Below are 24944 nucleotides of genomic sequence, written 5' to 3'. Positions count from 1 at the left end.
ATCTCTGTCCCTCTTTCTTTCTCTCTCTCTAAAATTAATTTTAAAAAAAATTTAAAAGAAAGAACTTCTATAACTCAACAACAACAAAAAACAAACACCCAAATCCAAAAATGGGCAAAAAAACTTGAATACAAAGTTTTCCATAGAAAACATACAAATGCCCAGTAAACACATGAAAAGATGTTCAACATCATTAGTCATTAGAGAAATGTAAATCAAAACCATACAGAGATACTACTTCATAACCTTAGCACGGCTATTATCAAAAACAGAAAATAGCAAGTGTTGGCAAGGATGTGAATAAATTGAAACCATTGTACATTGTTGATCAGAATGTAAAATGGTGTATAAAGCCTCTATCATAAACAGTATGGTGGTTTCTCAAAAGATAAGCATAGAATTACCATATCACCCAGCAATTTCACTCCTAGTTGTATACCCAAAAGAACTGAAAGCAAGTTGTATAAATTTGTTTACAGTGTCATTCGTCACAATAGCCAAAAGGTGGAAACAACCCAAGTGTCCATCAATGGATGAATGGAAAAACCAAATGTGATTGATAGATAGAAATAGAGATAGATATAGATGTAGATATAGAGATAGAGATATTATGCAGCCGTAAAAAGGAAGGGAATTCTGATACATGCTACAATGTGGATAAACCTTAAAACATTACATTGAACAACATAAGCACGGCACAAGAGAACAACATGTATGGGTCCACTTATCTGCGATATCTAGAATAGGCAGAGAGAGTTGCGGGGAGTGGGGCAAGTGGGGAAGTTATTGCTTAATGGTTACAGAGTTGCTGTTTGGGGTGATGAAAACGTCTTGAAAATAGGTAGTAGTGACGGTCACACAGAATTTAGAATATATGCAATGTGATTGAATTTTACACTTGAAAATGATTAAAATTCATATTACGTATATTTCACTACAATTATTCTTTAAAAGGAGAGGTAGAAGGTGTGTGACACTGGAAAGAGGTGGCACATTCAGGATGGAGGCCTAGAGTCAACAGTCTGCTAATTGATTGGGGTGGGAATATGGGTGTATCCAGGGTGACCTCCAAGTCACCAGACTGAGATTTTGAGTGGCTGCTTATTAACATTATCAAGATTAACAGGTGATCCAGACTGAAAAGTGGGTCTGGAGTTATGGGCCACAGCTTGTTCAATTGTGGTCTCTTTGCATGTGAAGGGCTTTATGGGACATTTCATAGTATAATCAAAATGTGACATTAACCCATTTACCAAGATAGTTGATTCAGCTGAAAAAATTAGCAAGCAAACAAATAAATAGTAACTAACATTTACTGACCACCTACAGTGTTCTATTCACAGTGCAAGCACTTTTCATCTATCAATTTAATCTTTACAACTGCCCTCCAAGGCATGATTGTCCTCATTTTACAAACCCTACGCTGAGCCATTCCAAGTATGAGCCATTTCCTTAAAAAAAAAAAGGCTTACACTGTCAAATCTCCATATTTATGCACATTTCAGACCTCTAAGGCTACAATGTCATTGTTATTTTACTCTCTAGATTCAATTCTACTCATCCTCCAGAGCCCCTTCCAAAGTCATTCATTCTACAAAGCGTTCCAAGCCATCCTGCTCAGAATTGATGACTTCGTCTTCAGTTACCACTTAGCATTCACAGTCCAATAAAATGCCTTCAGTGTGATGTCTCCCCACTAAGACTGTGGGCTTCTTGACAGCTGAAGCTGTTTTTACTTCATCTTTGAATCTCCATCAGTACATCTCAAAATGCCTAAGCACTCCTTAGGCGTTGACTTCTTACAAATGGAGAAACTGAGCTTTGGAAAGCAGTGTATGGCTCAGATTATGGGGAAACTCACTGGTGCCTGGTGAGCAGAACCCAGACCTGCTCTGTTCCCATGAGGTTCTCTCTCCCTGCCACACTCACATCTTCTTTCTTTCTACCTCTGCACATCAATTTGCATTCTAAAATCAACTACAGTCCATAAAAGGAAGCATCTTGGTTCCCTTTGCAACACTAAAAATTCATGGCCAGATATATTGAGAGTCTCAAACCTTTCTTGTACTTTCCAATGTCCTCACTGGACCAAATATTACATAAAGGAGGGAACCAGCTTTTTTTCAATCCTCACAGGAGGATATTTTTCCATTTTTATCTTTAGATAGAGAGAGAGAGAGAGAAACATCAACATGAGAGAGACACGTCGACCAGTTGCCTCTCGCATGACCCCAACAAGGTACGTGCCCATGACCGGAATTGAACCTGTGACTCTTTCTTTGGTCAGTGGGCCAACACCCTAACCACTGAGAAAACCAGCCAGGGCTGGAACCAATTTTTTAATTTTTTTTTACTATATACCCCATATCTAGCATAGTGCCCAGGACAGCAAATACTTACAAAATATTTGTTGATTGGATCATGAACCCACTAATTGTTAGTTAAGAGACCTAATGGCTGCCGGGGAATTCACAAACAATGCTCCCCCATTTGTTAAACTGAGGCTTGTCTTTCTAACAACCAATCGAATATACCTATTGCACACCTACTAGCCACCTTGACATTTATATCACAGTCCCCTTCTCTTGTGCCTCCTTCAGAAAACCTCCTGTGTTGGGGAGAAAAAACAACAATGTTCAAGCTGGGCCTGACTTCTCTTGCATACCTAAGAAATCCTCTTCTCTCTGCCAGACCTTTTCCTAATCCTTGCCCAAAGGAGATTATCTTTGTAATCCTGTCACACGTCCTGATTCCCTTTTCCCCCATTTGTCTCCCTCTCCCCTCCCTTTCCTAGTGAAGCACCACCTTACTTTCTAATCATGTTCAGTGTCTCTCAGGATTCCTTGACACAATTTTAATGATGCCAAACCCTGAAGCTGGGCATCAAAGAAATAAAGACGGAAGATGATCGATCCTGTCACAGAGCCAGTCCGCTCTGTGTCCTAGACCTGGAGTCTGCGTCTGTGTGTGATCTGTTCTGCCTCCAGCCACAGATACCGAGCCCATGTTGAAAACGCATAAATCATTTCTAAATGTCCTGGTCGACATCTTCTTAAAACTTCATTCGAGTGAATGAACACGTGTGGGAATCAGTCCTGTTGGAATTGTATTCCCCTGTTTATTATGAAGGAGTTGTGTTTGTGAGCACGAGGACAGGAGGTGTGTGCTGAAGAGTCAGAAATAAAAAGAAAAGGGAGAGAAGCGAGTGAGAAGTGCATGGTGTTCATCTTGTATCCAAGACGGGATCCTGTGTGGGGCTCTCCGCATTTCCTCTCTGGCGCCACGCCCTGGAATTTACACCGATGTAGACAGTTATGCCTTTGAAATTTGGCTTCCAGAAAGGTTTTTCCCACTGTCTACCCAGAGGCCATCTGAGTGAGAATTTAGAAAATGCAAGAGTTTAGAAAATGGGTCTCCTCCGTTCCTGCCAGAGCCCTTCTGCGCTCATGGCATGTAGAGACCGAACAGGGCTCTCTGATAGGTGTTGGTGTGAATCCACAGGCAGATTGGGCCGATCTGCCAGTCGGTGCCCTGGCTCATGTGTGTCCTTCTCTTCCCCACATCCTCCTCCTCCGAGAGCAGAGCCCCTCCAGTGAGTGAGCACCATGCCAGCTGACAAAGGGGAACAAATGTCCCCCTCTGTGGCCAAGCTGCCCTAAGCCGGTAAGCAGCAGCCTTTTCCCAAAATGTCACTCAGAACTCGAAAGTAGAGGGAGTAGTGCCCTGAAGATGTCTTTGCATCCACTAATGCTGGTAAGAAGAGCGCCTGAGAGTTCAATGGCCCAAGAATGGAAAGACAGCCCTCTCCAGGGTTCTGCCAGCTCCCAGGTGAAGCACAGCGTTAGCAGCCAACACCCTGCACTCAGATCTCAGATCAAACAGGAGCTTTACAGAGGTGTGCCAGGCTCAAGACAGAGCAAAATCAAACTTTTGACCTTCTGGGTATTTCTGTTTCACCAAAGAAACTCTCACATACCAAGGCATTGATCTTACAAAAGGTACATTTTAATGTTGGCTCCCCAAATCCCATAGTGAAGTTCGTTCCTGGTACTTGTTTGAAGAAGGTGGAGAAAAGGTGAAGGAAGTGAGAGTGAAGCACAGCCGCTTTGACACCAGCAAAGTGCATTCCCTGTCTTGCAGGATTTCCCATGCTACTAAGTGAAGGAATGCACTTAGTTTGCAAGGGAGGGGGGAGCATTTTTTCTAATTCAGGATTCAAATTTGGAGTCTATGCATTCCAGGAAATTTTGTGCAAAAGTACCTGTATATATTTAATTACAGTTCATTTGTTTTTTAAAAAGGGTCAGTAGCTTTCCTTGGATTCTCAGAAAGGTCTGTAGGCCAAACCAGGTTAAGAACTGTTGCCCTGTACCCTACATTATTTCACACTCCTTGTCATCAGGGACAGAGGCCCTGAAAGTAGAGTGCCAATAGTGCAAGATGAACCCAAGCTGTGGTCAGATTCCCTGAATAAGGAAACTGGCACCTACCACATTGACTCCTTCCTGAATGACTTCATACCAACCTCTACTCCTAAAGTAAGTGAAGTGTGACATGGCCCTCTCCACCACCATATCGTCCCAGCATCATTTATTCCTTTCATGTTACTCAGTACATGTCCTTATAACCTGTTCTCTGCCTCATTGCCCCACCTCAATAAGAATAGGTCCAGGTCAGGCACCTTTCATCGTAGACAGAGAGCCCTTACCTTCTCTACTCATTCTGGGCAAAAGAACTTGTACTAAGATGATCAGCTGAGTACATCATGTTCTTGTTCCTATTCTTTACAGTACCTGGAGGGATTATTATAATCCAGGTCTATACAAAGTCATAGAAAGGATTGAGATAATTGAGCTTATCCAAGTATACACACCTAAGTAACAACTATAGACAGTATCTAATTTGACTGCAGGATGTGGTTCTGATGCAAACGAGAGAATTGGTGACATCTTCAGGCAGGAAGATTTGACAAAGGGACATGTCTATGTTCAAACTTTCTGTTCCTGTTTCTGCTGTTGATACTTTTCATAGTCCGCCCCTTTCCCACCACTAACAATTCAGTTCCTTATATCAGTGTTAATATAATAATTATAGAGAATTATGTCTTTTTTTTTCTATTCTGCAACTTTTCAAAGTTCAGACTTTACGTAGAAAATCTTTATCCAGTATAGTATTGCACCAATAGTACTGTCTTTGCTTTTTTGCTAATACTAACAGTGTCTAGGGTGACTTTTTTATTTTTTTGCAATTTTTATTAATTTATTTTTGTTGCCCTGGCCAGTTTGGCTCAGCGGTTAGAGCGTCGGCCTGCAGTCCGGAGAGACCCAGGTTCGGTTCCCGCTATGGGCATGTACCTCGGTTGCAGTTTGTCCCCGGCCCTGGTCGGTCGTGCGGGTGGCAGCCACTTGATGTGTCCCTTCACGTCGATGTTTCTCTCTCTCTGTCTCCCTTTCTCTCTCTCCCTCCCACTCTATCTGTACAAAAAATGGAAAAATATCCTCGGGTGAGGATATAAAAAAAAGAAAAAGAAAAAGAAAATTTATTTTTGTTACAGCTGTTTCTCCTTTTCCCCCCATTGACACCCTCCTCCTGATCCTGCCACCCCAACATTGTTGTTTATGTCCATTGGTTACTGATACATGCATATAAATTCTGTGGTTTATCTCTTCCCTTCCCCTGCCCCAATCCCCCTCTTCTAAGGTTTTTAGTCTGTACCCCACTACTATGTCTCTGGGTCTATTTTATTCATCAGCTTGTATTGTTCATTTTATTCCACAAATAAGTAAGATCATATGGTATTTGTCTTTCTTTTACTGGCTTATTTCACTTAGCATAATACTCTCAAGGACCCTCCATGTTGTCTCAAAGGATAAGAGATCTTCCTTTCTTATAGCTGCATAGTGTTCCATTGTATATATGTACCACAGTTTTTTTATCCACTCATCTATTGATGGACAGATCTTAGCATTGTAAATAGTGCTGAACATAGGGGTACATATATTCTTTCTTTTTAATTTTTTTTTCTTTTTAATTTTTTTTCTTTATTGATTTTAGAGAGAGAGGAAGGGAGAACGAGAGAGACAGAAACATCTATAAGAGAGAACATGGATTGGCCACCTCCCGCATGCCCCCCACTGGGGATCAGGCCCACGACCTGGGCCTATGCCCTGACCGGGAATCGAACTAGCGACCTCTTGGTGCATGAGTTGATGCTCAACCACTGAGCCACACCAGCTGGGTCATGTATTCTTTCTGATTGGTGTTTCAGGCTTCTTAGGATATATTCCTAGAAGTGGGATCACTGGATCAAATGGCAGTTTAATTTTCAATTGTTTGAGGAAACACCATATTGTTTTCAATAGTGGCTGCACCAGTCTGCATTCCCACCAGCAGTGCACTAGAGTCCCCTTTTCTCCACACCCTCGCCAGCACTTCTTTTTGATGATTTGTTTGTGGCAGTCATCCTGGCAGGTGTGAGGGATACCTCATTGTTGTTTTAATTTGCATCTCTCTGATGATTAGTGATGATGAGCCTTTTTTTATATGTCTCTTGTCCATGTGTATGTCCTGTTTGGAGAGGTGTCTATTTAGGTCCTCTGCTCATTTTTTAATTGGATTCTTTTTCTTCCTTTTGTTGAGTTGTATGAGTACTCTATATATTTTGGAAATTCGCTAGGGTGACATTTTTAATTTATCAGCCAAGTATAGGCCTAGACCAAAACTACCCTGGGCAAACTAGAATGTCAAGGTCACCGTGTCCTGCCAGGAACCTTGCAGTGCTCAGTGATTCACTCTTTCACCACACACTCTACCTGCATCACCTGCTTCATTTGGGTTCTCTCCCCAACCTAAAGTGAAAATAGTAGAAGATGCTTTTGAGCAAGAGATAAAAAATTCCAATTTAGGAACTACCTGAAGAAGAAAAATCTCCTGTTTTAGAAAAACCATGAATTCAGCCCTGCTTCCTATGTTGTATATCACACATTCTTTTTTTTTTTTTTAATATATTTTTATTGAATTTTTTAGAGAGAGAGGAAGGGAGCAAGAGATAGAAACATCAATGTGAGAGAGAAACATCAATCAGCTGCCTCCTGCACAGACCCTAATGGGGATCAAGCCTGCAACCCAGGCATGTCTCCTGACTGGGAATTGAACTGGGATCTCTGATGCTCAATCCACTGAGCCACAGCAGCCAGGCAATCACACATCCTTTTGCAACAGTCAGCCACAGTTTTGCTATTCAATCATCTCATGTTCTTTGATCTCTATACTACACCATGTTATTTTTACTTCCCTGCTTTCTCCATAAATTGTACATAAATGTAAAGCATCATTCAGTAATCATGAAATCACACACACACTCACACACAATAAAAAAAACAACTGCTGAATCTATACCAGAATTGTCAGGAGCTAGAGGTAAAATCAAAATGTACTCATGCTCATTCTTCCTTCCTTCCACAGATTCGAAACTTGGCAGCCAATCTCTGTGTGGACAGCAAGCATGGAGCCACGGGAACCGAGCTAAGACTGGACATCTGTGTCAAGGATGGTTCTGAAAGGACATGGTCTCATGAACAGGTATGTCGACTCCTAGAAGTCATGGGACATGGGGACCAAGGCAGGCATGGACGGATGCAGTAGGAACAAATCTCTAGATGGGACGTGTGTGGGGGAAGTCCTGTTTCTGTAGATAACTGAATCACTTAACTTCTTTGTTTCTGTTTCTTCTCAGACCAGTTGTGATCATCAATTTAGATCATGTATAAAAATGTGCTTTAAATCACAGAAAGGATGCAAGAAATGTTGACTGTGGCCTTAGTCTTATATTTCCTTTCCCAGAATAGTAGTTTTCAAACCATGAAAAGCCTGGCGAATGCTATGGAACTCTTCCAACTAAATGTTATGGTTTTAATGAAAGACTCTTTGTTATTTCATAAATTTGTGTGACTTTAATCTTATTTCCCCCCTCCGGCTGCATATGGAAAAGAATGCTTTACATGCACCTCTTGTTGTAGAAGTTTGTAATCTCACACATGAAAGATAACTTTGAGGCAATAACAACCTAGTACCCCAAGATGAACTTCATGGGATAATTAAAAACTATTTACTGCTTTTGATTGGAGAAACAGTTCAGTGCTACTCAGTTTACGAAGTGAGGTGTGATCCTTGACCCACTTTGAAGCTTGACAGTCCTTGTAAGGGGCTTTCCTCACACTGCACCCCCTCTTTAGTGTTTTAATTTTTAATTATAAAATATTTCAAATAGGAAACTATAAAAAATATGATAGCCGACATTTATATACTCATCATGCAGATTTAACAAGTATCTATAGCTATTTCTATATTTTTTTAAATAAAATGTATAGATACAGTTAAAGCGCCTGCCGGGCCTCTCCTCCCCATGCTACTGCCCTCTCTCCCTCTGCAAAAGGATATATTCCAAGTTCAGGGTAGTATGTCCTCCCTATGATTTCTGTTTCCCAGAATTCTTCAAAATACCTCTCTTAGGAAAACCAAAAACGTAGACAAGCAATATCCATGAAGCAATAGTGGTATTCTATTCCATTATATTCTGTTCCATTCCATTTTGTTCTGTTTTGTTTGCAAGATTCCTTAAGTGTCTATCTTGGTTATTACCAGTAATGACCCACCGTGCCCAGCCTAGGCTCTCACAGAGCTCAGGTGCGCTGAGTTGAAGCGTGGGGGCCCCGCCCTTACCCACTGCCCCTTCCTGCCCCGCCTCTGGCCTTCGTTCCAGTGCAGAGCAGCATCATTCAGGAAAGCATCAGTGGACCATGTCCATAGCACCGCCCAGAATTAATTCAGGTAGTCACTGAACCAACAATGCCCCATCCCTAAGCCGGTAATGCTGGTCCTTGTACTCTTATCCCACAAGCTCATGATGTTCAAGGGCCCTGGGCATTACAGTCAGGCCAGCCTAGATTTCAGCCCACTTAACCCGTGTGTCCTTGTGAAGTTATTCAATCTTTCTAGGCCGTAGCTCCTCCGTCTTTAAGTAGGGGCAGTAATCCATCTCACAAACAGGGCTATTATGAGAATAAATCGTGTCTACGATATAGCAGCATCTTGCACATAATATTCGGTGTAGAATAAATACACTTTTCCTTCTGCCGTCTCCCAGTTCCTACCCCCAGGGCCCTTCATACTAATACAAAAGTAGAACCCTCTCAGTCCAAGGCAGCTGTCCCACACCAAATACGATGTATCATTCACTGCAAGCCGTCCTGCAGCGCGTGGATATGATCACACGGGCTTTAAGGAAGCCTGCAGCTCCAGGATTTACTGATAGGATTGAAACAGCAGGAAAAGCTGACTCACCACAGAGGTGCTACCGCGGACCACAGACGTGAGATAGAGTGTTGACTTGTTACCTCCCAGAAGCAATTGTGACTTCAGCCTGAGAGCAAGAAAGAAGGGTACAGAGGCCTCCCATCTAAAGACCAAAAGTTATTTTTTAAAGGAAAAGCAGCATGCCATAAGGAAAATCTTTGTCTGGAGGGTTAAATTCCTCTCTGCCATCTCTATTCAGCCCAACCAGAAAACACACCTAGGCAGCTGGTTGATATGAGGTGTGCGTACCTGAATGCCTGAATCAGGATAAATATTTCTATCTCCTGGAAGGTTCTAGAATGAAATAGACTCTGGACTTCAGATTTTACTTGACCGCTGAAAATAAATATATATAAAACCAACTGTACGGCATACATTTTAAAAATTTTTCTCCCCTTTTTCCTCCTTGCTCAGGCAAAACTGTAAACATCTATGGCATGCAATTCAAGAAAGAGTCAGCAGAGAGCAGCACTAGACAAGCAGACATAAGAGGAGCTCAAGAGACCTGTTAATAAATCGCTTTAAAGATTTCCAGTCTCTAGAGACTGGAAACGGAGCTACAGGAAGATTAAACAAGGTTGACAGGAGGTGAAAAAATAAATCATATTTGAAATATGTATCACGCTATAATGACTTGAAGGTGAAAACATTGCAAGCTGCTTTGTTTTCTAGTAATTAACTGTAAGCTTTATTCAATATATTATTCAATGACTTATAAGAATTAGTTCTCATTCTTTCACGTGTAGATTAAAATCCCTGAATGAGAAAAGAAGTATATCAGGACAGGAAAATTATAGGTGTTCTTTTTCATTCAAAAGCATTCATAGAACACAAAAGGTACACTTGAAAATTGAAATGATCCTGTATTTTTTTTTTAATGGCAAAAATTAAACAAATGAGCCCTGGCCAGTTTGGCTCAGCGGTTAGAGTGTCAGCCTGCGGTCCAGAGAGACCCTGGTTCGGTTCCCGTGAAGGGCATGAACCTCGGTTGCAGTTTGTCCCTGGCCCCGGTTGGGTCGTGAGAGTGGCAGCCACTTATGTCCCTTTCACTTCGATGTTTCGCTCCCTCTCTCTCTCACTCTTGCTCTCGTTCTTCCTCTCTCTCTCCCTCTCACTCTATCTGAAGATAAATGGAAAATATCCTCAGGTGATATTTCTCTCTCTCTCCCTCTCTCTCTCTCACACACACACACACACACACACACACACACACTCACTCTCTCCCTCCCTCCCTCCCTCCCTCCTACTCTATTTGAAAATAAAGGGGAAAATATCCTTCGGTGAGGATTAACAACAACAAAAAAAGAATAAACAACAAAAAGAACACATAGAGACTGCTATTCAATTGGTAATTTCTCTCCCTTTAACTTTATTTCCCCTGCAAGGAATTCACTCTCAGAAGTTTTCTTCAGAAGGTCTGAGAGAGAGAGAAACACCTATGTGAGAGACATATCGACTGGTTGCCTCCTGCACAACCCTGACCAGATTCGGGGACGAATCTCAACCAACATACATGCCCTTGACTAGACTCAAACCTGAGACTCTTTGATCTACAGGCCAATGCTCTAACTGCTGACTCTAACCGGCCAGGGCTCCATTGACTTTTAGGTAGAGTAGAAGGGAGAGAGGAAGAGAAAGGAGAAAGCAAGAAAGAGGGAGAGGGAGAGGGAGAGGGAGAGGGAGAGGGAGAGGGAGAGGGAGAGGGAGAGGGAGAGGGAGAGGGAGAGGGAGAGGGAGAGGGAGAGGGAGAGGGAGAGGGAGAGGGAGAGGGAGAGGGAGAGGGAGAGGGAGAGGGAGAGGGAGAGAGAGAAACACTGATGTAAGAGAGACACATCACTTGGTTGCCTCCTGCACGACCCCGAGGATGGAACCTGCAACCCAGGTACCTGACCTTGACCAGGAATTGAATCTGTGACCCTTCAGTCCGAAGTCCTGTGCTCTAACTGCTGAGCCAAAAGAGCTAGGGCTGTTAATTCTTTTTTTAAACCATTTTTTATTTCTCAATTATAGTTGACATACAATATGAGGTGCACACCCCAGTGATTAGACATTATATAACTTACTAAGTGATCAGCCAGATAAATCTCATACCCAGCTGACACAACGCGTAGTTATTAGAATACTATTGACTATGCTGTACTTTACATCCCATGACTATTCTGTAACAACCAATTTGTACTTCTTAATCCCTTCACCTTTTTTACCATCCTCCCCAACCCCCCTCCCATCTGGCAACCTTCAAAATTGTTCTCTACCTATGAGTCTGCTTCTGTTCTGCTTGTTAGTGTATTTTGGCTGTTAGAGTCAATTGCTGATAGATAGGAAAATGCCTTTTGTTGCAGAGCACCAGTGATGACTAATGTGACTTCTATGAAGGAAGCAAATGTCTTTGATTCATTTCTCAGGGCCATCTAGTTAGCTGTTTGATATCACTGTAGCATTGTGTGTGCTCTTTCAGTTTCCTTTAGGGACCAAGAAAGAAAACTAAAATTAGACTGTAATAAGACTAGGTCTGGAAAGGACACTCCCCAGCTGCTATTATATTATGAGTCCCTGGAAGAGAAGGAGGGGAGGGGAGGGACGAGGAGGGGAGGGAGAGGGAAGGGGAGGGAAGCAAGGGGAGGGGCCCTGGTGGCTGTTTGGCCAGGCTGCAAGCTCTGACCCCATTCTGGGGAGGAAGCCCTGACTGCAGCTGAGCCGGCCTTGGTCCTGCTGAGGAAGCAAATGCTCCCATGCAGAGACCTGGAGAGGAGATGTGCAAACAGAGATGAATCAGGGCCCTGCAGTGGTAAAAGGACAGATTCTGGGACATAGTCTCACTCTCTGGACAGAGCACACCGGTACAAACTGCAAAAGGGGACATGCGATGTCCCCTGTAGCTGCCAACCACATAGCAATGAGTTAAAATATCTCCACCTACAGAGAGAAAAAAAATTTTTAATCTTTCCAAATCAGGTAGCAGGATTAAGACAAGAAGTGTATTTGCAGTACTGGCTCTAATGAGCTTATTCACATAATACAATACAGATGCAGGCAACAGTACACACACCACATTAATGTCAAAGCAAAGACATATGAGTTATGTGTCATTCTGAATCTATGTTTTAAAGTATCAATTAAAAGAAGAAAGTAGAGTCCTGTCTAGTGTGGCTCAGTTGGTTGGAGCATCTCCCTGTGCACCGGGGTTGGGGTGGATATGGAAGGCAACCAATCAATGCATCTCTTTCACATGGATGTTTTTCTCTCTCTCCCTTCCTCCCTCTCAAAGGGGGGGGGGGGCAGAGAAAAATTAACATCAATTTACTCTAAAATTGAGGGATAGGAAGTTAAAAACAATTCAGTGGTTATTTTCTAGAAAATCTAAATTCGTCTGTCTATAAGGAACAGCGCAAGGGTAGAAGACAAACTATGAATGTCACAATAACATCACCCAATGCAAACAGTGGCAATGCTTTCGTAATATCTGCTTGTTTCTGCCTTGACAAGAGTGCACACAGAAAAGTGTGCCTAATGAGTGAAACACTCAATGCCCGATTGGTCTGACACGGCCATTAGGACAAGATAAATGACAGCAGAATGCATTTCAAAAGCATAAAAAAATTTTTAGCTGATGGTAGAGGCAGCAGAGTACAATAGTGCCTGTAATCTGAAGATAAATCACATGGGATGCAGGAAAGTAATCACCAGGTAATAACAATATTATTAATATTAATACGTAAAACACTGAAGGCGACAGGCTGTCTCCAAGTCTAAGAATGATTGTTGCACTATAATAACAAACCTAGAAACAAGAAATGAGTCACATAAGGATTCCCTGAGATATAATTGCGATGATACATGAATAAATCTGCCCAAGAGACAAATCTGAGTACGTTTGCTCTAACACAGGTATTGTTTTGGACCAAACAGATCCATTTATTAAAAGGTAAGATCAGTAAAATGTGAGAAAAGCTGCCTGTAAAGCCATTTGACCTCTGCAGGCCTGATTTTCTTCCTGTATAATAAGAGACTGTCCTGGGTAATGACTCCAGTCCCTTTTGGCTCTGGCCTTCCAGGATGACAGCAGGTCCTCAAATCACGACGTCGTTTTATACAACATGGTTTTGTTACAACATTGATGAGTTGCCATAGGAACTTAACTCCTGTTCGTATCAATTAGCCTGTGGTAAAATTGGTCTCATTATATGTTGTTTCACTTAAAGTCACAGAACCTATCAATGATGTTAAATAAGGACTTACTGTGTAAAAACCAAAAAGAGAGACAGACAGGCAGAAAGACAGCAACAGAGAGGGAAATAGAAAAACCAGTGAAGACCATTGTTTGGTCTGTTTATAGTACCAAAATGTGATACTTAAATAAAACAAAGATTTAATCAATGCCAATGGCAGGCTTATAGGTTAGGAAATAATAGGTAACTGTGCCAAGATCCACTGAAGTTGAAACTCTGACAAATTTAATTGATATTGTGTAATTACACACAAACAGAACAAATTCTTTTGAGGGACCAAAAAGATTAATTTGGCCCTGGCCGGTTTGGCTCAGCGGTTGGAGCGTCGGCCTGCAGTACAGAGAAACCTGGGTTCGGTTCCCGCTAAGGGCACGTACCTCGGTTGCAGTTTGTCCCCGGCCCTGGTTGGTTGTGCGGCTGGCAGCCACTCGATGTGTCCCTTCACATCGATGTTTCTCTCTCTCTCTCTCTTCCTCTCTCTCCCTCCCGCTCTATCTGAACAAAAAATGGAAAAACGTCCTCGGGTGAGGATAAAAAAAAAAAAAGATTAATTTGTTCATCTAGACAGCTATCCCAATATATTTCCTGTTAATACAATGAGTGAGAATTTTATTTACTTGGTGGAAATATTACTGAACATTGATTATGTGTCATGAATTGTTCTGGGTGCTGAAAACACAAAGATAGAAAAGATATGAAAACCAGCATCAAAATAAAAAAGGAACCCACTCTCTGGGAAAACATACTTGCCAATGATATATCAGATAAGCAGTTAATAGTCAAAATATATAGAGTATTCATAAAACCCAACAAAAGAAGACAAATAATCCAATTAAAATGGGCAGAGCCCTGGCTGGTTTGGCTTAGCAGTTAGAGCATTGGCCCGCAGACCAGGAAGTCCCGAGTTTGATTCCCGCTAAGGGCACATACCTCGGTTGCAGTTCATCCCTGGCCCTGGATGGGGTCATGTGGGTGGCAGCCAGTCAATGTGTCTCTCTCACATTGATGTTTCTCTCTCTCTCTTTCTCCATCTTCCCACCTGATTTATTCGAAGATAAATGCAAACAAAGTATTCTCCGGTGAGGATAAAAAAAAAAAATGCAGAGCCCCGGACGGTTTGGTTTAGTGGTTCGAGAGTCGATCGAGGACAAAGCGTCTGGGGTTTGATTCCAGTCAAGGGCACGTAACTTGGTTTTGGTTTGGTCCCCGGACCTGGTCAGGGTCCTGCAGGAGACAACCAATTGGTATGTCTCTCACATTCTCTCTCTCTCTCTCTCTCTCTCTCCCCCCCCCTTCCCTCCCTCCCTCCCTCTCACTTTATCTGAAAATCAATGGAAAAATATCCTCGGGTGAGGATTAAGAAAAAAAAAAAATAGGCAGAGGACCTGAATAGACACTTCTCCAAATAAGACATACAAATGGCCAAAAGACATATTAAAAAATGCTCAACTAATCATCGCAACTAAAAATCACTAACCATCAGAGAGATGCAAATTAAAACAACAATGAGGTACTACCTCAAACCTGCCAGAATGGGTGCCATCAACAAATCATCAAACAACAAGTGTTGGCGAGGGTGTGGAGAAAAGGGGACTCTAGTACACTGCTGGTGGGAATAAAGACTGGTGCAGCCACTGTGGAAAACAATATGGTGTTTCCTAAAAAAATTAAAAATGGAACTGCCATTTGATCCAGTAATTCCATTTCTTGGAATATATCCTAAGAAGCCTGAAATGCCAATTAGGAAGAATATATGTACCCCTATGTTCATAGTAGCACTATTTATAATAGCTAAAATCTTGCAAACAGCCCAAGAGTCCATCAACAGATGAGTGGATAAAAAAGCAGTGGTACATATACACAATGGAATATTATGCAGCTATAAAAAAGAAAGATCTCTTACCCTTTGAGACAACATGGAAGGACCTGGAGAGTATAATACTAAGCAAAATAAGCCAGTCAGAGAAAGACAAGTACCACATGATCTCACTTATTTATGAACATAATGAACAAAATAAGCTGTAGATCCAGAGACATGGAAGTAGGGAACAGACTGACAAACCTCAGAGAGAAGGGGAGGGGCGGGGTTGTAAAGAGATAAACCAAAGAACTTAAATGCATATATGCACAACCAATGGACACTGACAGTATTTTGGGGAAAGTAAGGGGGCGGTGGGAGCAGGGAGGAGGAGGTCAATGGGGGAAGAAAGGGGGAGACATCTGTAATACTTTCAACAATGAAGATAAAATAAAATAATAAAAATTTTTTAAAAGATATGATTTTGCCATTAAAGATCTCACTGTCTAGTGAGAGATACAGAAACATAAATGGAAAAACATGAAATAAGGTAAAAGGATGGTAAGGAGTAAGGGGCTCAAAGAGGGAGGCTGCTCGGATGAGTGGTCGCTGAACTGAATCTCACGGCACTAATGAGCATTCACTAGGCTAGCAGGTGAATATGCCTTCCAACCAGAGGGACTCCCATGAACAAAATCACAGAAGGGGAAATATAGCCTGATTAGTACAAGGGGCTGTAAATGTTTTATTGTTGCTGAAAAAGAAACTAAAGGGAAGAGATGCAGCTGGAAAAAAATGGCAAAGGCCAGATTGTGGAGAGTTTTTTATATGTTAAAGAGTTTTAACTTTATTCTCTAAGGGTTATATGAAAATATTGTGGGATTTTTTGATTGAGAGGTAACAGGCCAAATAGGCATTTCAAACAGACTTCTCTGGAGGCTGAAGGAATTTAAAAAGCAAAGTGGGAATGAAACTAATTAGGGTGTCATTTTATTGGTCCAGACAAGAAATGTTGAGAGCAAGGGTAGTAAATATAGAAAGGAAGAAATATTTGGAAGACCAAAATGGCCTGACCTACCCATTGATTAGATGAGGAGGGTGAGGAAGACAAAAGAGCTAAAGGTGAAAGAGTTCCAGGTTGGCAAGTTGAATGGTCTGACCACCAACTAAAACAAAATATAAGAGTAGAAACAGTCTAAAAAGTGAAGAAAAGCAATTGCATTTAGGATGTGTTGAATTTGAGCTGTCTATGTAGGAAAACCCTACATGGAGTTGGACATAACACAGATGATAAGTTATCAGAACATTGTCAACCGCTGAACTGAGCATGTTTAAGACCAACCAGAGAAGGTACAAGCACAGAGGGTCCAAGGGAGAACCCTGGGCAACCCCTTTGTTGAAGAAACAGATGAACGAGGGTTTGAGCAAGACAGAGGTATAGGCTAACAGGAGCTCAGAATTTCAAAGCCAAGGGAGTAGTGAGTGCTGAGTTGAAGGGAGTAATCAAAATCAGAAACGCTGAGTAGACATGTTTCCTTGAGAAGTCATTCTCCTGCACAGAATTTGAATGAATCTAAAAATGTCTCAGTCCACAATCATATTTAAACAAACAAGGGAAAAAACAAAACAAAACAAAAAAACTCAAGGGAAAGAGATCACACAATTCTTCTTTATGAGTCAAGTTTAAACGACTCACCTACAATCTCTTGTCCTACTCAAAACATTCTCTTTTGTCCTGTCTTCGTGGAAACAAAATATAGTCACTTGCCATTACCCGATCAACTTCCATATGTTTGATTTAGATCATTTCTTTCTGATTTTCTTCAGACCACTTACCCCACTTCTTTCTGGTTTTCTTCAGTTTCTCCACCATTTCACTGTTTTTGTTAGCCACGCCTGGAATTTTGCCAGATTCTTTATATTTTCTTTCCTGGCTAGGACTTAGAACTTGAAATATATTGAGGGCCTGGTCAGTGTTGGGGCTACTGTATTATCTATATATAGCTCAGCATGGTGCTTGTTTTTATATCAACAGGGCCCTGTTGACACCTCTTTATTTTGCAATTCACAGTTTGTCTTTACACAGCCAGGCCTGCCTTTAGTCCTATAGTGAGAATCATATAACCTTACCGAAATTTTAGACTTGGAAGAAATCCTAGGGCTCCTCTAGTCTATTTTTCCTACTGCACCCCTCCAGTGGTTGTCCAGGTCAAACTAAAAAAAAAAAAAAAAAAAATACCCTTTCTCTACAGGGATGTATGTGGTGCATTTAAAATTTTTTAATACATTATTCAATCAATTCAATGCATTATAAGCAGCATCTTAAAAATAATAAAATGGACTGAATAGGGTAGAATAGACTGGGATAGGACAAGGTCAGATGGAATATCAGGGAGTCTATTAAATGCAGCAAGGATAAATATCAGTTCATGAAACTTGTTTCAGTTTGGGGAGGGAAAGAGAGAGAGAGTGTGTGTGTGTGAACTGTACTTCTTACTGTGAGGTATAGCTCAAAATATTGCCCTGCAGAATTACTCTTACCAATCCCAGGAAATTAATTTGCCTATTCTTTACTTCATCAAGTTTAGCTTTCATTTAAATAAAAAATTTTAAATTGCTAGCTTCAATCCAGCTCAGCTCTACTCCTGGTCCCTTTTCAACTAGCCTGCTCATTTAGGCTGACTGTGTAGCATTTTACCCAGTGGTATTTTATCAAAATGAAGAATGAAAAGAGCTTCATGAACTTCATGAAAGTTCCTCTTCCTCCCCTCCCCTGTCTCCATACCATCCTCCGTTATTTTTCTAGTACCTAACTGGAAACTCCTCATTTGCGTTTTTGGCACCCTGGGCCAAAGGTGCCCCTGTCACTGTAAGGCATTTTGTGTCCCATGCCTTTTTCACCACCTCTGTTATGCCAAGACATTGTTCTTTCTTGTAAATCACGAAACGGATCTGAATTGCTCCCCCTGCTCTCGAATCTCTCCACATTAAACTCACTATAGCTTTTCTGCTACTCTCACTTTGTTAGCTCTTTACCTTTGGATGGAGAGAAGATATTCGACCTGGTGAGCCCCTGCACACCCGAAAATTCTGCTTCGATGCCATCTCACACAACAGCCCAGTCACCCTCTATGACTGTCACGGCATGAAGGGGAACCAGCTCTGGGGATACCGGAAGGTAAGGGTCAGTTCACTGCAGGGATTCTCAAACTGTGGGTTTGAGAAGGTTTTCTAACTCACTGTTTTCTTTTCAAACACAGTGTTGGATGGAAATTGTTACCCGGACACGTGTATTTGGCTCACACACTTGGAGACGACCAGCAGGGATCGGGGAACAGATAGAGTGTGTAGGAAGTGGCATACTTTTGGCTTTGCTTGCTATGTGTACACCCATCACAACAAGTTATGATTGAAAAATGGCTTTGGTCCTGAACACTAGTACCACAGGGAAGGGATGAGTCATATCCCAGACAACTCTCAAACGGAGGGACCACAAGCCCAATAAAGACTTGAACATATGTATACTTTTTAAGAACCCCAATTCTCACATACAGAGAAAGAAAGAGAGAGATTAACACATCCATTCATTTATTATATATGTCAGGCTCATTCTCTTGGGAGCTGTCTGGGTTAAGACAAGCACATTTACATAAATAATTATACATTCATGTAGATGTAATGAACTCATACAGAAAATGATCCATTTGTAATGTGGCCAAAATCCTGCCCAAGTATAGCAAAGGAGAATTTATGTGGGGGATTTACAAGTGTAAGGAATGATAGAATTAACATTTAATAATAGGAAAAAAAAATTCAAAAACAAACATAGCCCTGGCAGGTTTGGCTCAGCAGTTAGAGCATCAGCCCTCTGACAGAAGAGTCTGATCCCCCACCTGGGGTCATGTGGGAGGCAACCAGTAGATGTGTCTTTCTTATATCGATGTTTCTCTCTCTCCCTCCCTCCCTCTCATCTAAAAATCAATGGAAAAAATATCCTCAGATGAGGATTAACAAAACAAGAAAAAGAAACTCTTCCTTAAAAGAAAAGACTATATATATTATATACATATATAATTTTATTGGCTTCATAAAATAAAGAGCAATTAAATTTTTATTTTAAAATATTTGTATTGTAAATATTATAAAATGTTTTTATTTTAATTCTTTGGTTTTTAAGGTCAGACTCAGCTTCCAGTTAGCAAATACTTCCTAAGATCTGTTCTGCCCCTCGAGTCTGTACAACTGCTGGAGGCCATGACAGCCAGGTAGCAGATGTCCTCTGTGTGCCTTTCACACTCTGGCATAATTCAACCTTTCCCCAGTTTATAAGAAAAATGTCACACCCACCACTTTAATCATGAGCATTGGCCATCCTGTGGCTGAGGTAATGTCAGTTCCCCTCAAATTACAGAAAGTAAAAGGACAAAACCTACAAAGAATCAATATATGGGGACCACTGGTTTTGATACCTATTTCTTCACATAATAAGCTCTCTGCTACCTAAACTTACACTCCCAACATTATACCCTCTGTAATATCTGGCAGATTATGGTTATGTATCCAGAAAAATATGAAATATCAGTTGTTATATCCTTCTACCAAACAATTTAAAATCCAGAAATATGGCACCAGATATAATGCAGGAGAATCACTAGGACAGAAGAATCTCACTGTTTTCCTTGTGAAATACACCACAAATAATTGGTCTTGCCTAACCCTTTGCTATTCAAAATGATCCAGTCTGTGTGTGGTGCAATGAGGACGTGTTTGGTTTGGTTTTGGTTTGGATTGGTGTTTTTATGGTTTTTATGGTTCCAGTTTGCCCTTCAAGAAGTTACTTTCTGACTTGCCATTTGCCTAGAATGCTGGTGGCCCCTAATAAACAGCACACTTCTCATTACTGTACATTTATAGTATGAGAGGCACGACACTCAATAACGTGCAGTTAAGCCCAGAAAATACGGTGGTTTTCATTAGAGAGCTTACAGAAGCTTACAGGTGGATAAGACCAACTAATACATGTGCACGCAGAGCTCCTGGGGAGAGGAAAACGGCTGCGGAGATTTCAAGAGGCAACTTACAGCTTTAACACTTTAAACCCTTCGGGGACCCTCAGGGATCTGCAAGAGGGAACTGCTACATGCAGTTGCACTGTGGCTTTTTTCTCAGATCTTCTTGTCGCTGTTTGTCTTGCATTACTTAGCAAAAGGTTACACTCACTGTGTGTTTCTATAACAAGCAAGGTATTTATATATAATCAGAAACGTGCCAAAGGCTCAATATGGAAAGCTTCGGAAATATCCCATTGTAGTCGATGACTCAGGCCTGTTCAAACGGATCTGTTTTAGAAAATTCCTCTTGTCTATTTTAAGGGCTACTCCCAAGGCATTAAGAGGGAAACCATAAAGAGAGAAGTCTCTGGGGTTCTACCTTGTGTGTTCAGATTCATGAGTTGGCCCTGGGGACTTCCAGACAGATTAGCAATATTTTGAGTCCGTTTGGGAGCTGCCCCTATTTTATTAGCATATTCATGAATAAATAGGATCCCAAAGAACCTACTAATTGCCTGAAGGACCTCAGCCAGCGGGTCATCTCCTAAACTCCTATGGTAATCAATCAATCAATCAATCGTTACCTCCAACTGTTAAGGAGGCATTGGGCTAGTGCTTTACACACCTCCTCTCAAATCTGACAACCACCTAGGTATTGTCATGTGTAATCCATAGACAAGAAACTGATGGTAGCAGATTTGTGGCAGAGCCAACATTCAAGTGCAGGTGCGGCTGGCTTTCAAGTCTCTACTCTTTGCTCTGCCCTGTTCTTAAGAAATCAGATCAATGATAGGAGAGTTCCCAATGCCTGTTGGATTCAGCACCACACATAGCAGCTAAACCCATTCCTGACTACTGGAAGATTCTTGGAGAGGGAGGTGGCCAGAAGCTACCTTGCCTGAGGGGGTGAAGGCCGTTCACCCCGTCAGAGTGGGCCAGGCCCCATTTTCCAACCCATCAGCAACCATCAGCTCTCAGTTGTTTATTCAGAAAGATTTTTTCCAGCTTTATTGAGATATAATTGACTTAAAGCACTGTATGCATTTAAAGGGTACAACATAATGATTTGATATATGTATATATTGCAAAATGATTACCATCATAAGTTGAGTTAACACATCCATCACCTCACATAGTTACAAATTTGTGTTTCTTGTGATGAGAACTTTTGAGATCTATTCTCCTAGCAACTTTCAAGTATACAATATAGTATTGTTAATGATAATCACCATGCTGTATGATACATTCCCAGAACGTATTCATTTTATAACTGGGAGTTCATACATATTGACCAACTTCACTCATTCCCCCAAGCTTTCAGTTCTTTTTAGATGTGGGTCTTTGCTACCACACAAAAAATAGAAGGGGGTCCCTATGCTATGGTCTTGTAACTAGGTCAGTTGCACAATTATGTCCCGCAATAACATGTACCCAGGACAAGGAATCCCATTTTCGGTTGCCTTTTACCACCAGGGCGACCCCTGTTACAAAAACTAGAAATTGTCGAACTGACCTCAGTAAAAACGTTTAAATCATCAACCAACATCTGAAATAAGAAACTGTCTTCCTTCTTCTTCAACCTCCACATCTAATTGGTCACTGAGACCTGTCAATCCCTTCCCTGGGCCAGTAGCTGCCAAATCCATCCTCTCTTTGCCATTTCTACAGCCCTTGCCCTAGTTACAGCCGTTCACAGCTTACCCCTGGATTATTGCTATAACTACCTGAGGGCTTGTCCTGCCTCCTGTCCTTTCCCCCTCTGACCCACCCCTCTTCCATCCTGAAGTCAGAGGGAGATTCTAAACGATGTGGTCATTGCATTCTTGTGTTTCACAACTTCACCTGGTTTGCCATTGAATAGAAAATAAAGTGCCTTGATCTCCCAATTCTTATCCTGGTAAAGATAATGTTTCCCTGGCAGGCCTAACACATCCTGATTCACCCTGAAACTGTAATATGGTCTTGAATGTTATTTTGCATCTGTGATTTTTAACTTCCTCGTATACATAATAAGGAGGATAATTAAGTGAGATAAACCATGTAAAATTTCTAACACAGTTTCGGACCCCATGACCAAATTTACATGCATGTGTTTGACAAGTGCACTTTTTACATTGAAAATAGTGGTGAGGTATATCCTAATATACTGCATCACTACAGCAATTTATCCTCAGTAGTATGTGCTCTTGTTACACCCCCTGTAAATTTAGAGCTATCACCCATGTTCTTTTCCTTTTAAGTAAACATTTACATTGGGTTTCCCCAGATTTGTGGCACAAGTGGCTTATTTTAGAGATGGCCCCAAAATATCTTGGTAAGAAGTGAGAAAGTGATATGGCAAAGGTATGGGAGTCAATGAAGAGTACCTTATCAAGGAAGTACCACTGTGAGTACTACCTCAGCCTACAGAAGATCCCTGGAAATGGTGTAGAACGCACATCAGAGAGCAAGGAAATTGAGGTATTTATACACCATTCCACTTGGTCTTTGGTTAGGATTACTCCTGAGGGGTAGGGGGTAGTTTGTTTTCTGATACCTCTGGGCTACTGCTTTTACAGACAGAACTATTCTCAAAACCAGAGAAAGCCCTTAGGAAGACAAATATAGTGGCCAACTGCTGAGAGTTGGGCCAGCATGTGCTAAAATGATGAGGCCTGAAGAGCTGTGGGCCAGGTTCAGGTGCTGCTGAGCACTCCTTGCCATCACTTGGCATTGTCGATTTCTTTTTCAGTTCCTCTTTTCATTCTGTGTAGAGTGATATCACATGTTTGTTGGCTGTTTTGGGTAACATCTTTGTGAAGGACATGAGCCTTTTGATTATTTTTAACATTGGTTGTCTGGCTTTTTAAATATTTTTTGGAAGGATAGATAGATAGATGGTAGACACATACATAAATATATATATATATGTTCTTTGTTAGAAGTGTGTATTGTAAATATCTTATTCTGATTGGTGCTTTCCTTTTTCTCTCTTGTGGAATATCTTGATGAAGAGCTATTCTTCGTGATTAGTGTTTTTTGTGACCTGATTAGGAAATCTTTGCCCACACCGAAGTCATGAATATAGACTTCTAAGTTGTCTTTGGAAGCTTTATTGTTCAATCTTCTACACTCTAGTATATAATTTCATGAAATATTTTTATGTATACAACATAAGAGGGGGCTAATTATCTTTTCATATTTATATCCAATTGATCAATCGCCATTTATGAAAAAGACCATTTTTCCCACTGCACCTTTGTTGTAAGTCAAGGGGCCTCATATATGTGGGTCTATTTAGGAATCCTCAAGTTTTCCCATCTGACTAAATAGTCTTAGCCATACAGAAAGGAAACTAATAGGAATAACTAACTTAATTTTACAAGAGGTATATCTAAAAACCCACAGTAGCCATCACTCTTAGTAGTGAAATGTTAAAGTTTTCTTCCAGTCTCTGGGGATAAAATATGATGTCTGCTATCATCACTTTTACTTATCATTGTATAGGGCAGCCTACCTAGAGCAATCAGGCAACATAAAAAAAGTGAAATGTGTAAGAGTTGGAAATGAAGAAATTAAATACTCTATTCACAGCTGACATAGTAGGTATATAAAAATCTGAAAGATTGTACATTTAAACTAGTAAAATTAATGAGCACATTTAGCATAGTCCTGCATACAAGATAAATATGAGAAAATCAATTGCATATATACTAGCAACAAAAACTAGAAAATGAAATTCAAAAATGATTCCATTTGATCACCTTAAAAAGCATCAACTAACTAGGAATAAATCTCACAACACATTTGCAAGACCTTTACACAGAAAACTATAAAACATCACTAAGAGAAATTTTTAAAAAGATAGAGGAATCTATCAAAGATAATAAGACATCATTGTAGAAATATCAGTCCTCACATGGGTATATAAATTTACTACTAAACCAATCAAGTCCCAGCAGGTTTATTTGTGGAAATTGATCAACTAATTCTGAAATGTATATGGAAATGAAAGGACCAAGATTAGCCAAGAAAATGTTAAGGAAGAAGAGAAACACATATCAAACACTGTAGAAGCACCAGGTACTAAGACATGTAAAAGTACTTTTGTTAAGGCCATGTTATCTGCATAAGGACCAAGTGACTGAGACCTGAGTGTTGGTATTTTTGGAAAGCACCAAAAATGTTCGAAAGAGCAGTCAGATGTAGAATCATTTTTTCAGCTCTAATGTTTGCCTACTTTCATCACTATACTATTCCTATGCCATTTTGTCCCCTCGTGTGCCTCTGATGCGTTGTGTTATGCCCAGTCAGTCTCCCCTTAGTGATGTTAACTACATAAGGGCAGAAACTTTTCATGTATTTCTATATGGCCTGCCTAATATCTAATGTGTGAAAGTTCCTAAATAAACATTCCTTAAATGACTGAAAAGAACCACTCAGTTCAATTATTGAAATAATCCCCTCCTTCATGCACCTCAAGCTGTGCTGGATAAAACTTAACACATCTCTTTGTCTCAGAACCACATACAC

At 40.9% G+C, this 24944-nt stretch overlaps 1 protein-coding gene across 1 annotated transcript in view; it reads left to right on the top strand.

Annotated features, from left to right (window-relative positions):
- GALNTL6 (polypeptide N-acetylgalactosaminyltransferase like 6) overlaps positions 1 to 24944 on the top strand; it is a 1114860-nt gene that overhangs the window by 1078669 nt on the left and 11247 nt on the right. Inside the window, exons 11-12 of the mRNA XM_036240055.1 lie at positions 7465 to 7581; positions 18410 to 18559. Coding sequence (XP_036095948.1) covers positions 7465 to 7581; positions 18410 to 18559 — 267 coding nt within the window. The remainder of the gene's footprint in view (positions 1 to 7464; positions 7582 to 18409; positions 18560 to 24944) is intronic.

The sequence above is a fragment of the Molossus molossus genome, unplaced genomic scaffold (genome assembly GCF_014108415.1).
Source record: "Molossus molossus isolate mMolMol1 unplaced genomic scaffold, mMolMol1.p scaffold_m16_p_4, whole genome shotgun sequence".
In the NCBI taxonomy this organism is placed as follows: domain Eukaryota; kingdom Metazoa; phylum Chordata; class Mammalia; order Chiroptera; family Molossidae; genus Molossus; species Molossus molossus.
This window is presented reverse-complemented; position numbering and strand designations above follow the sequence as displayed.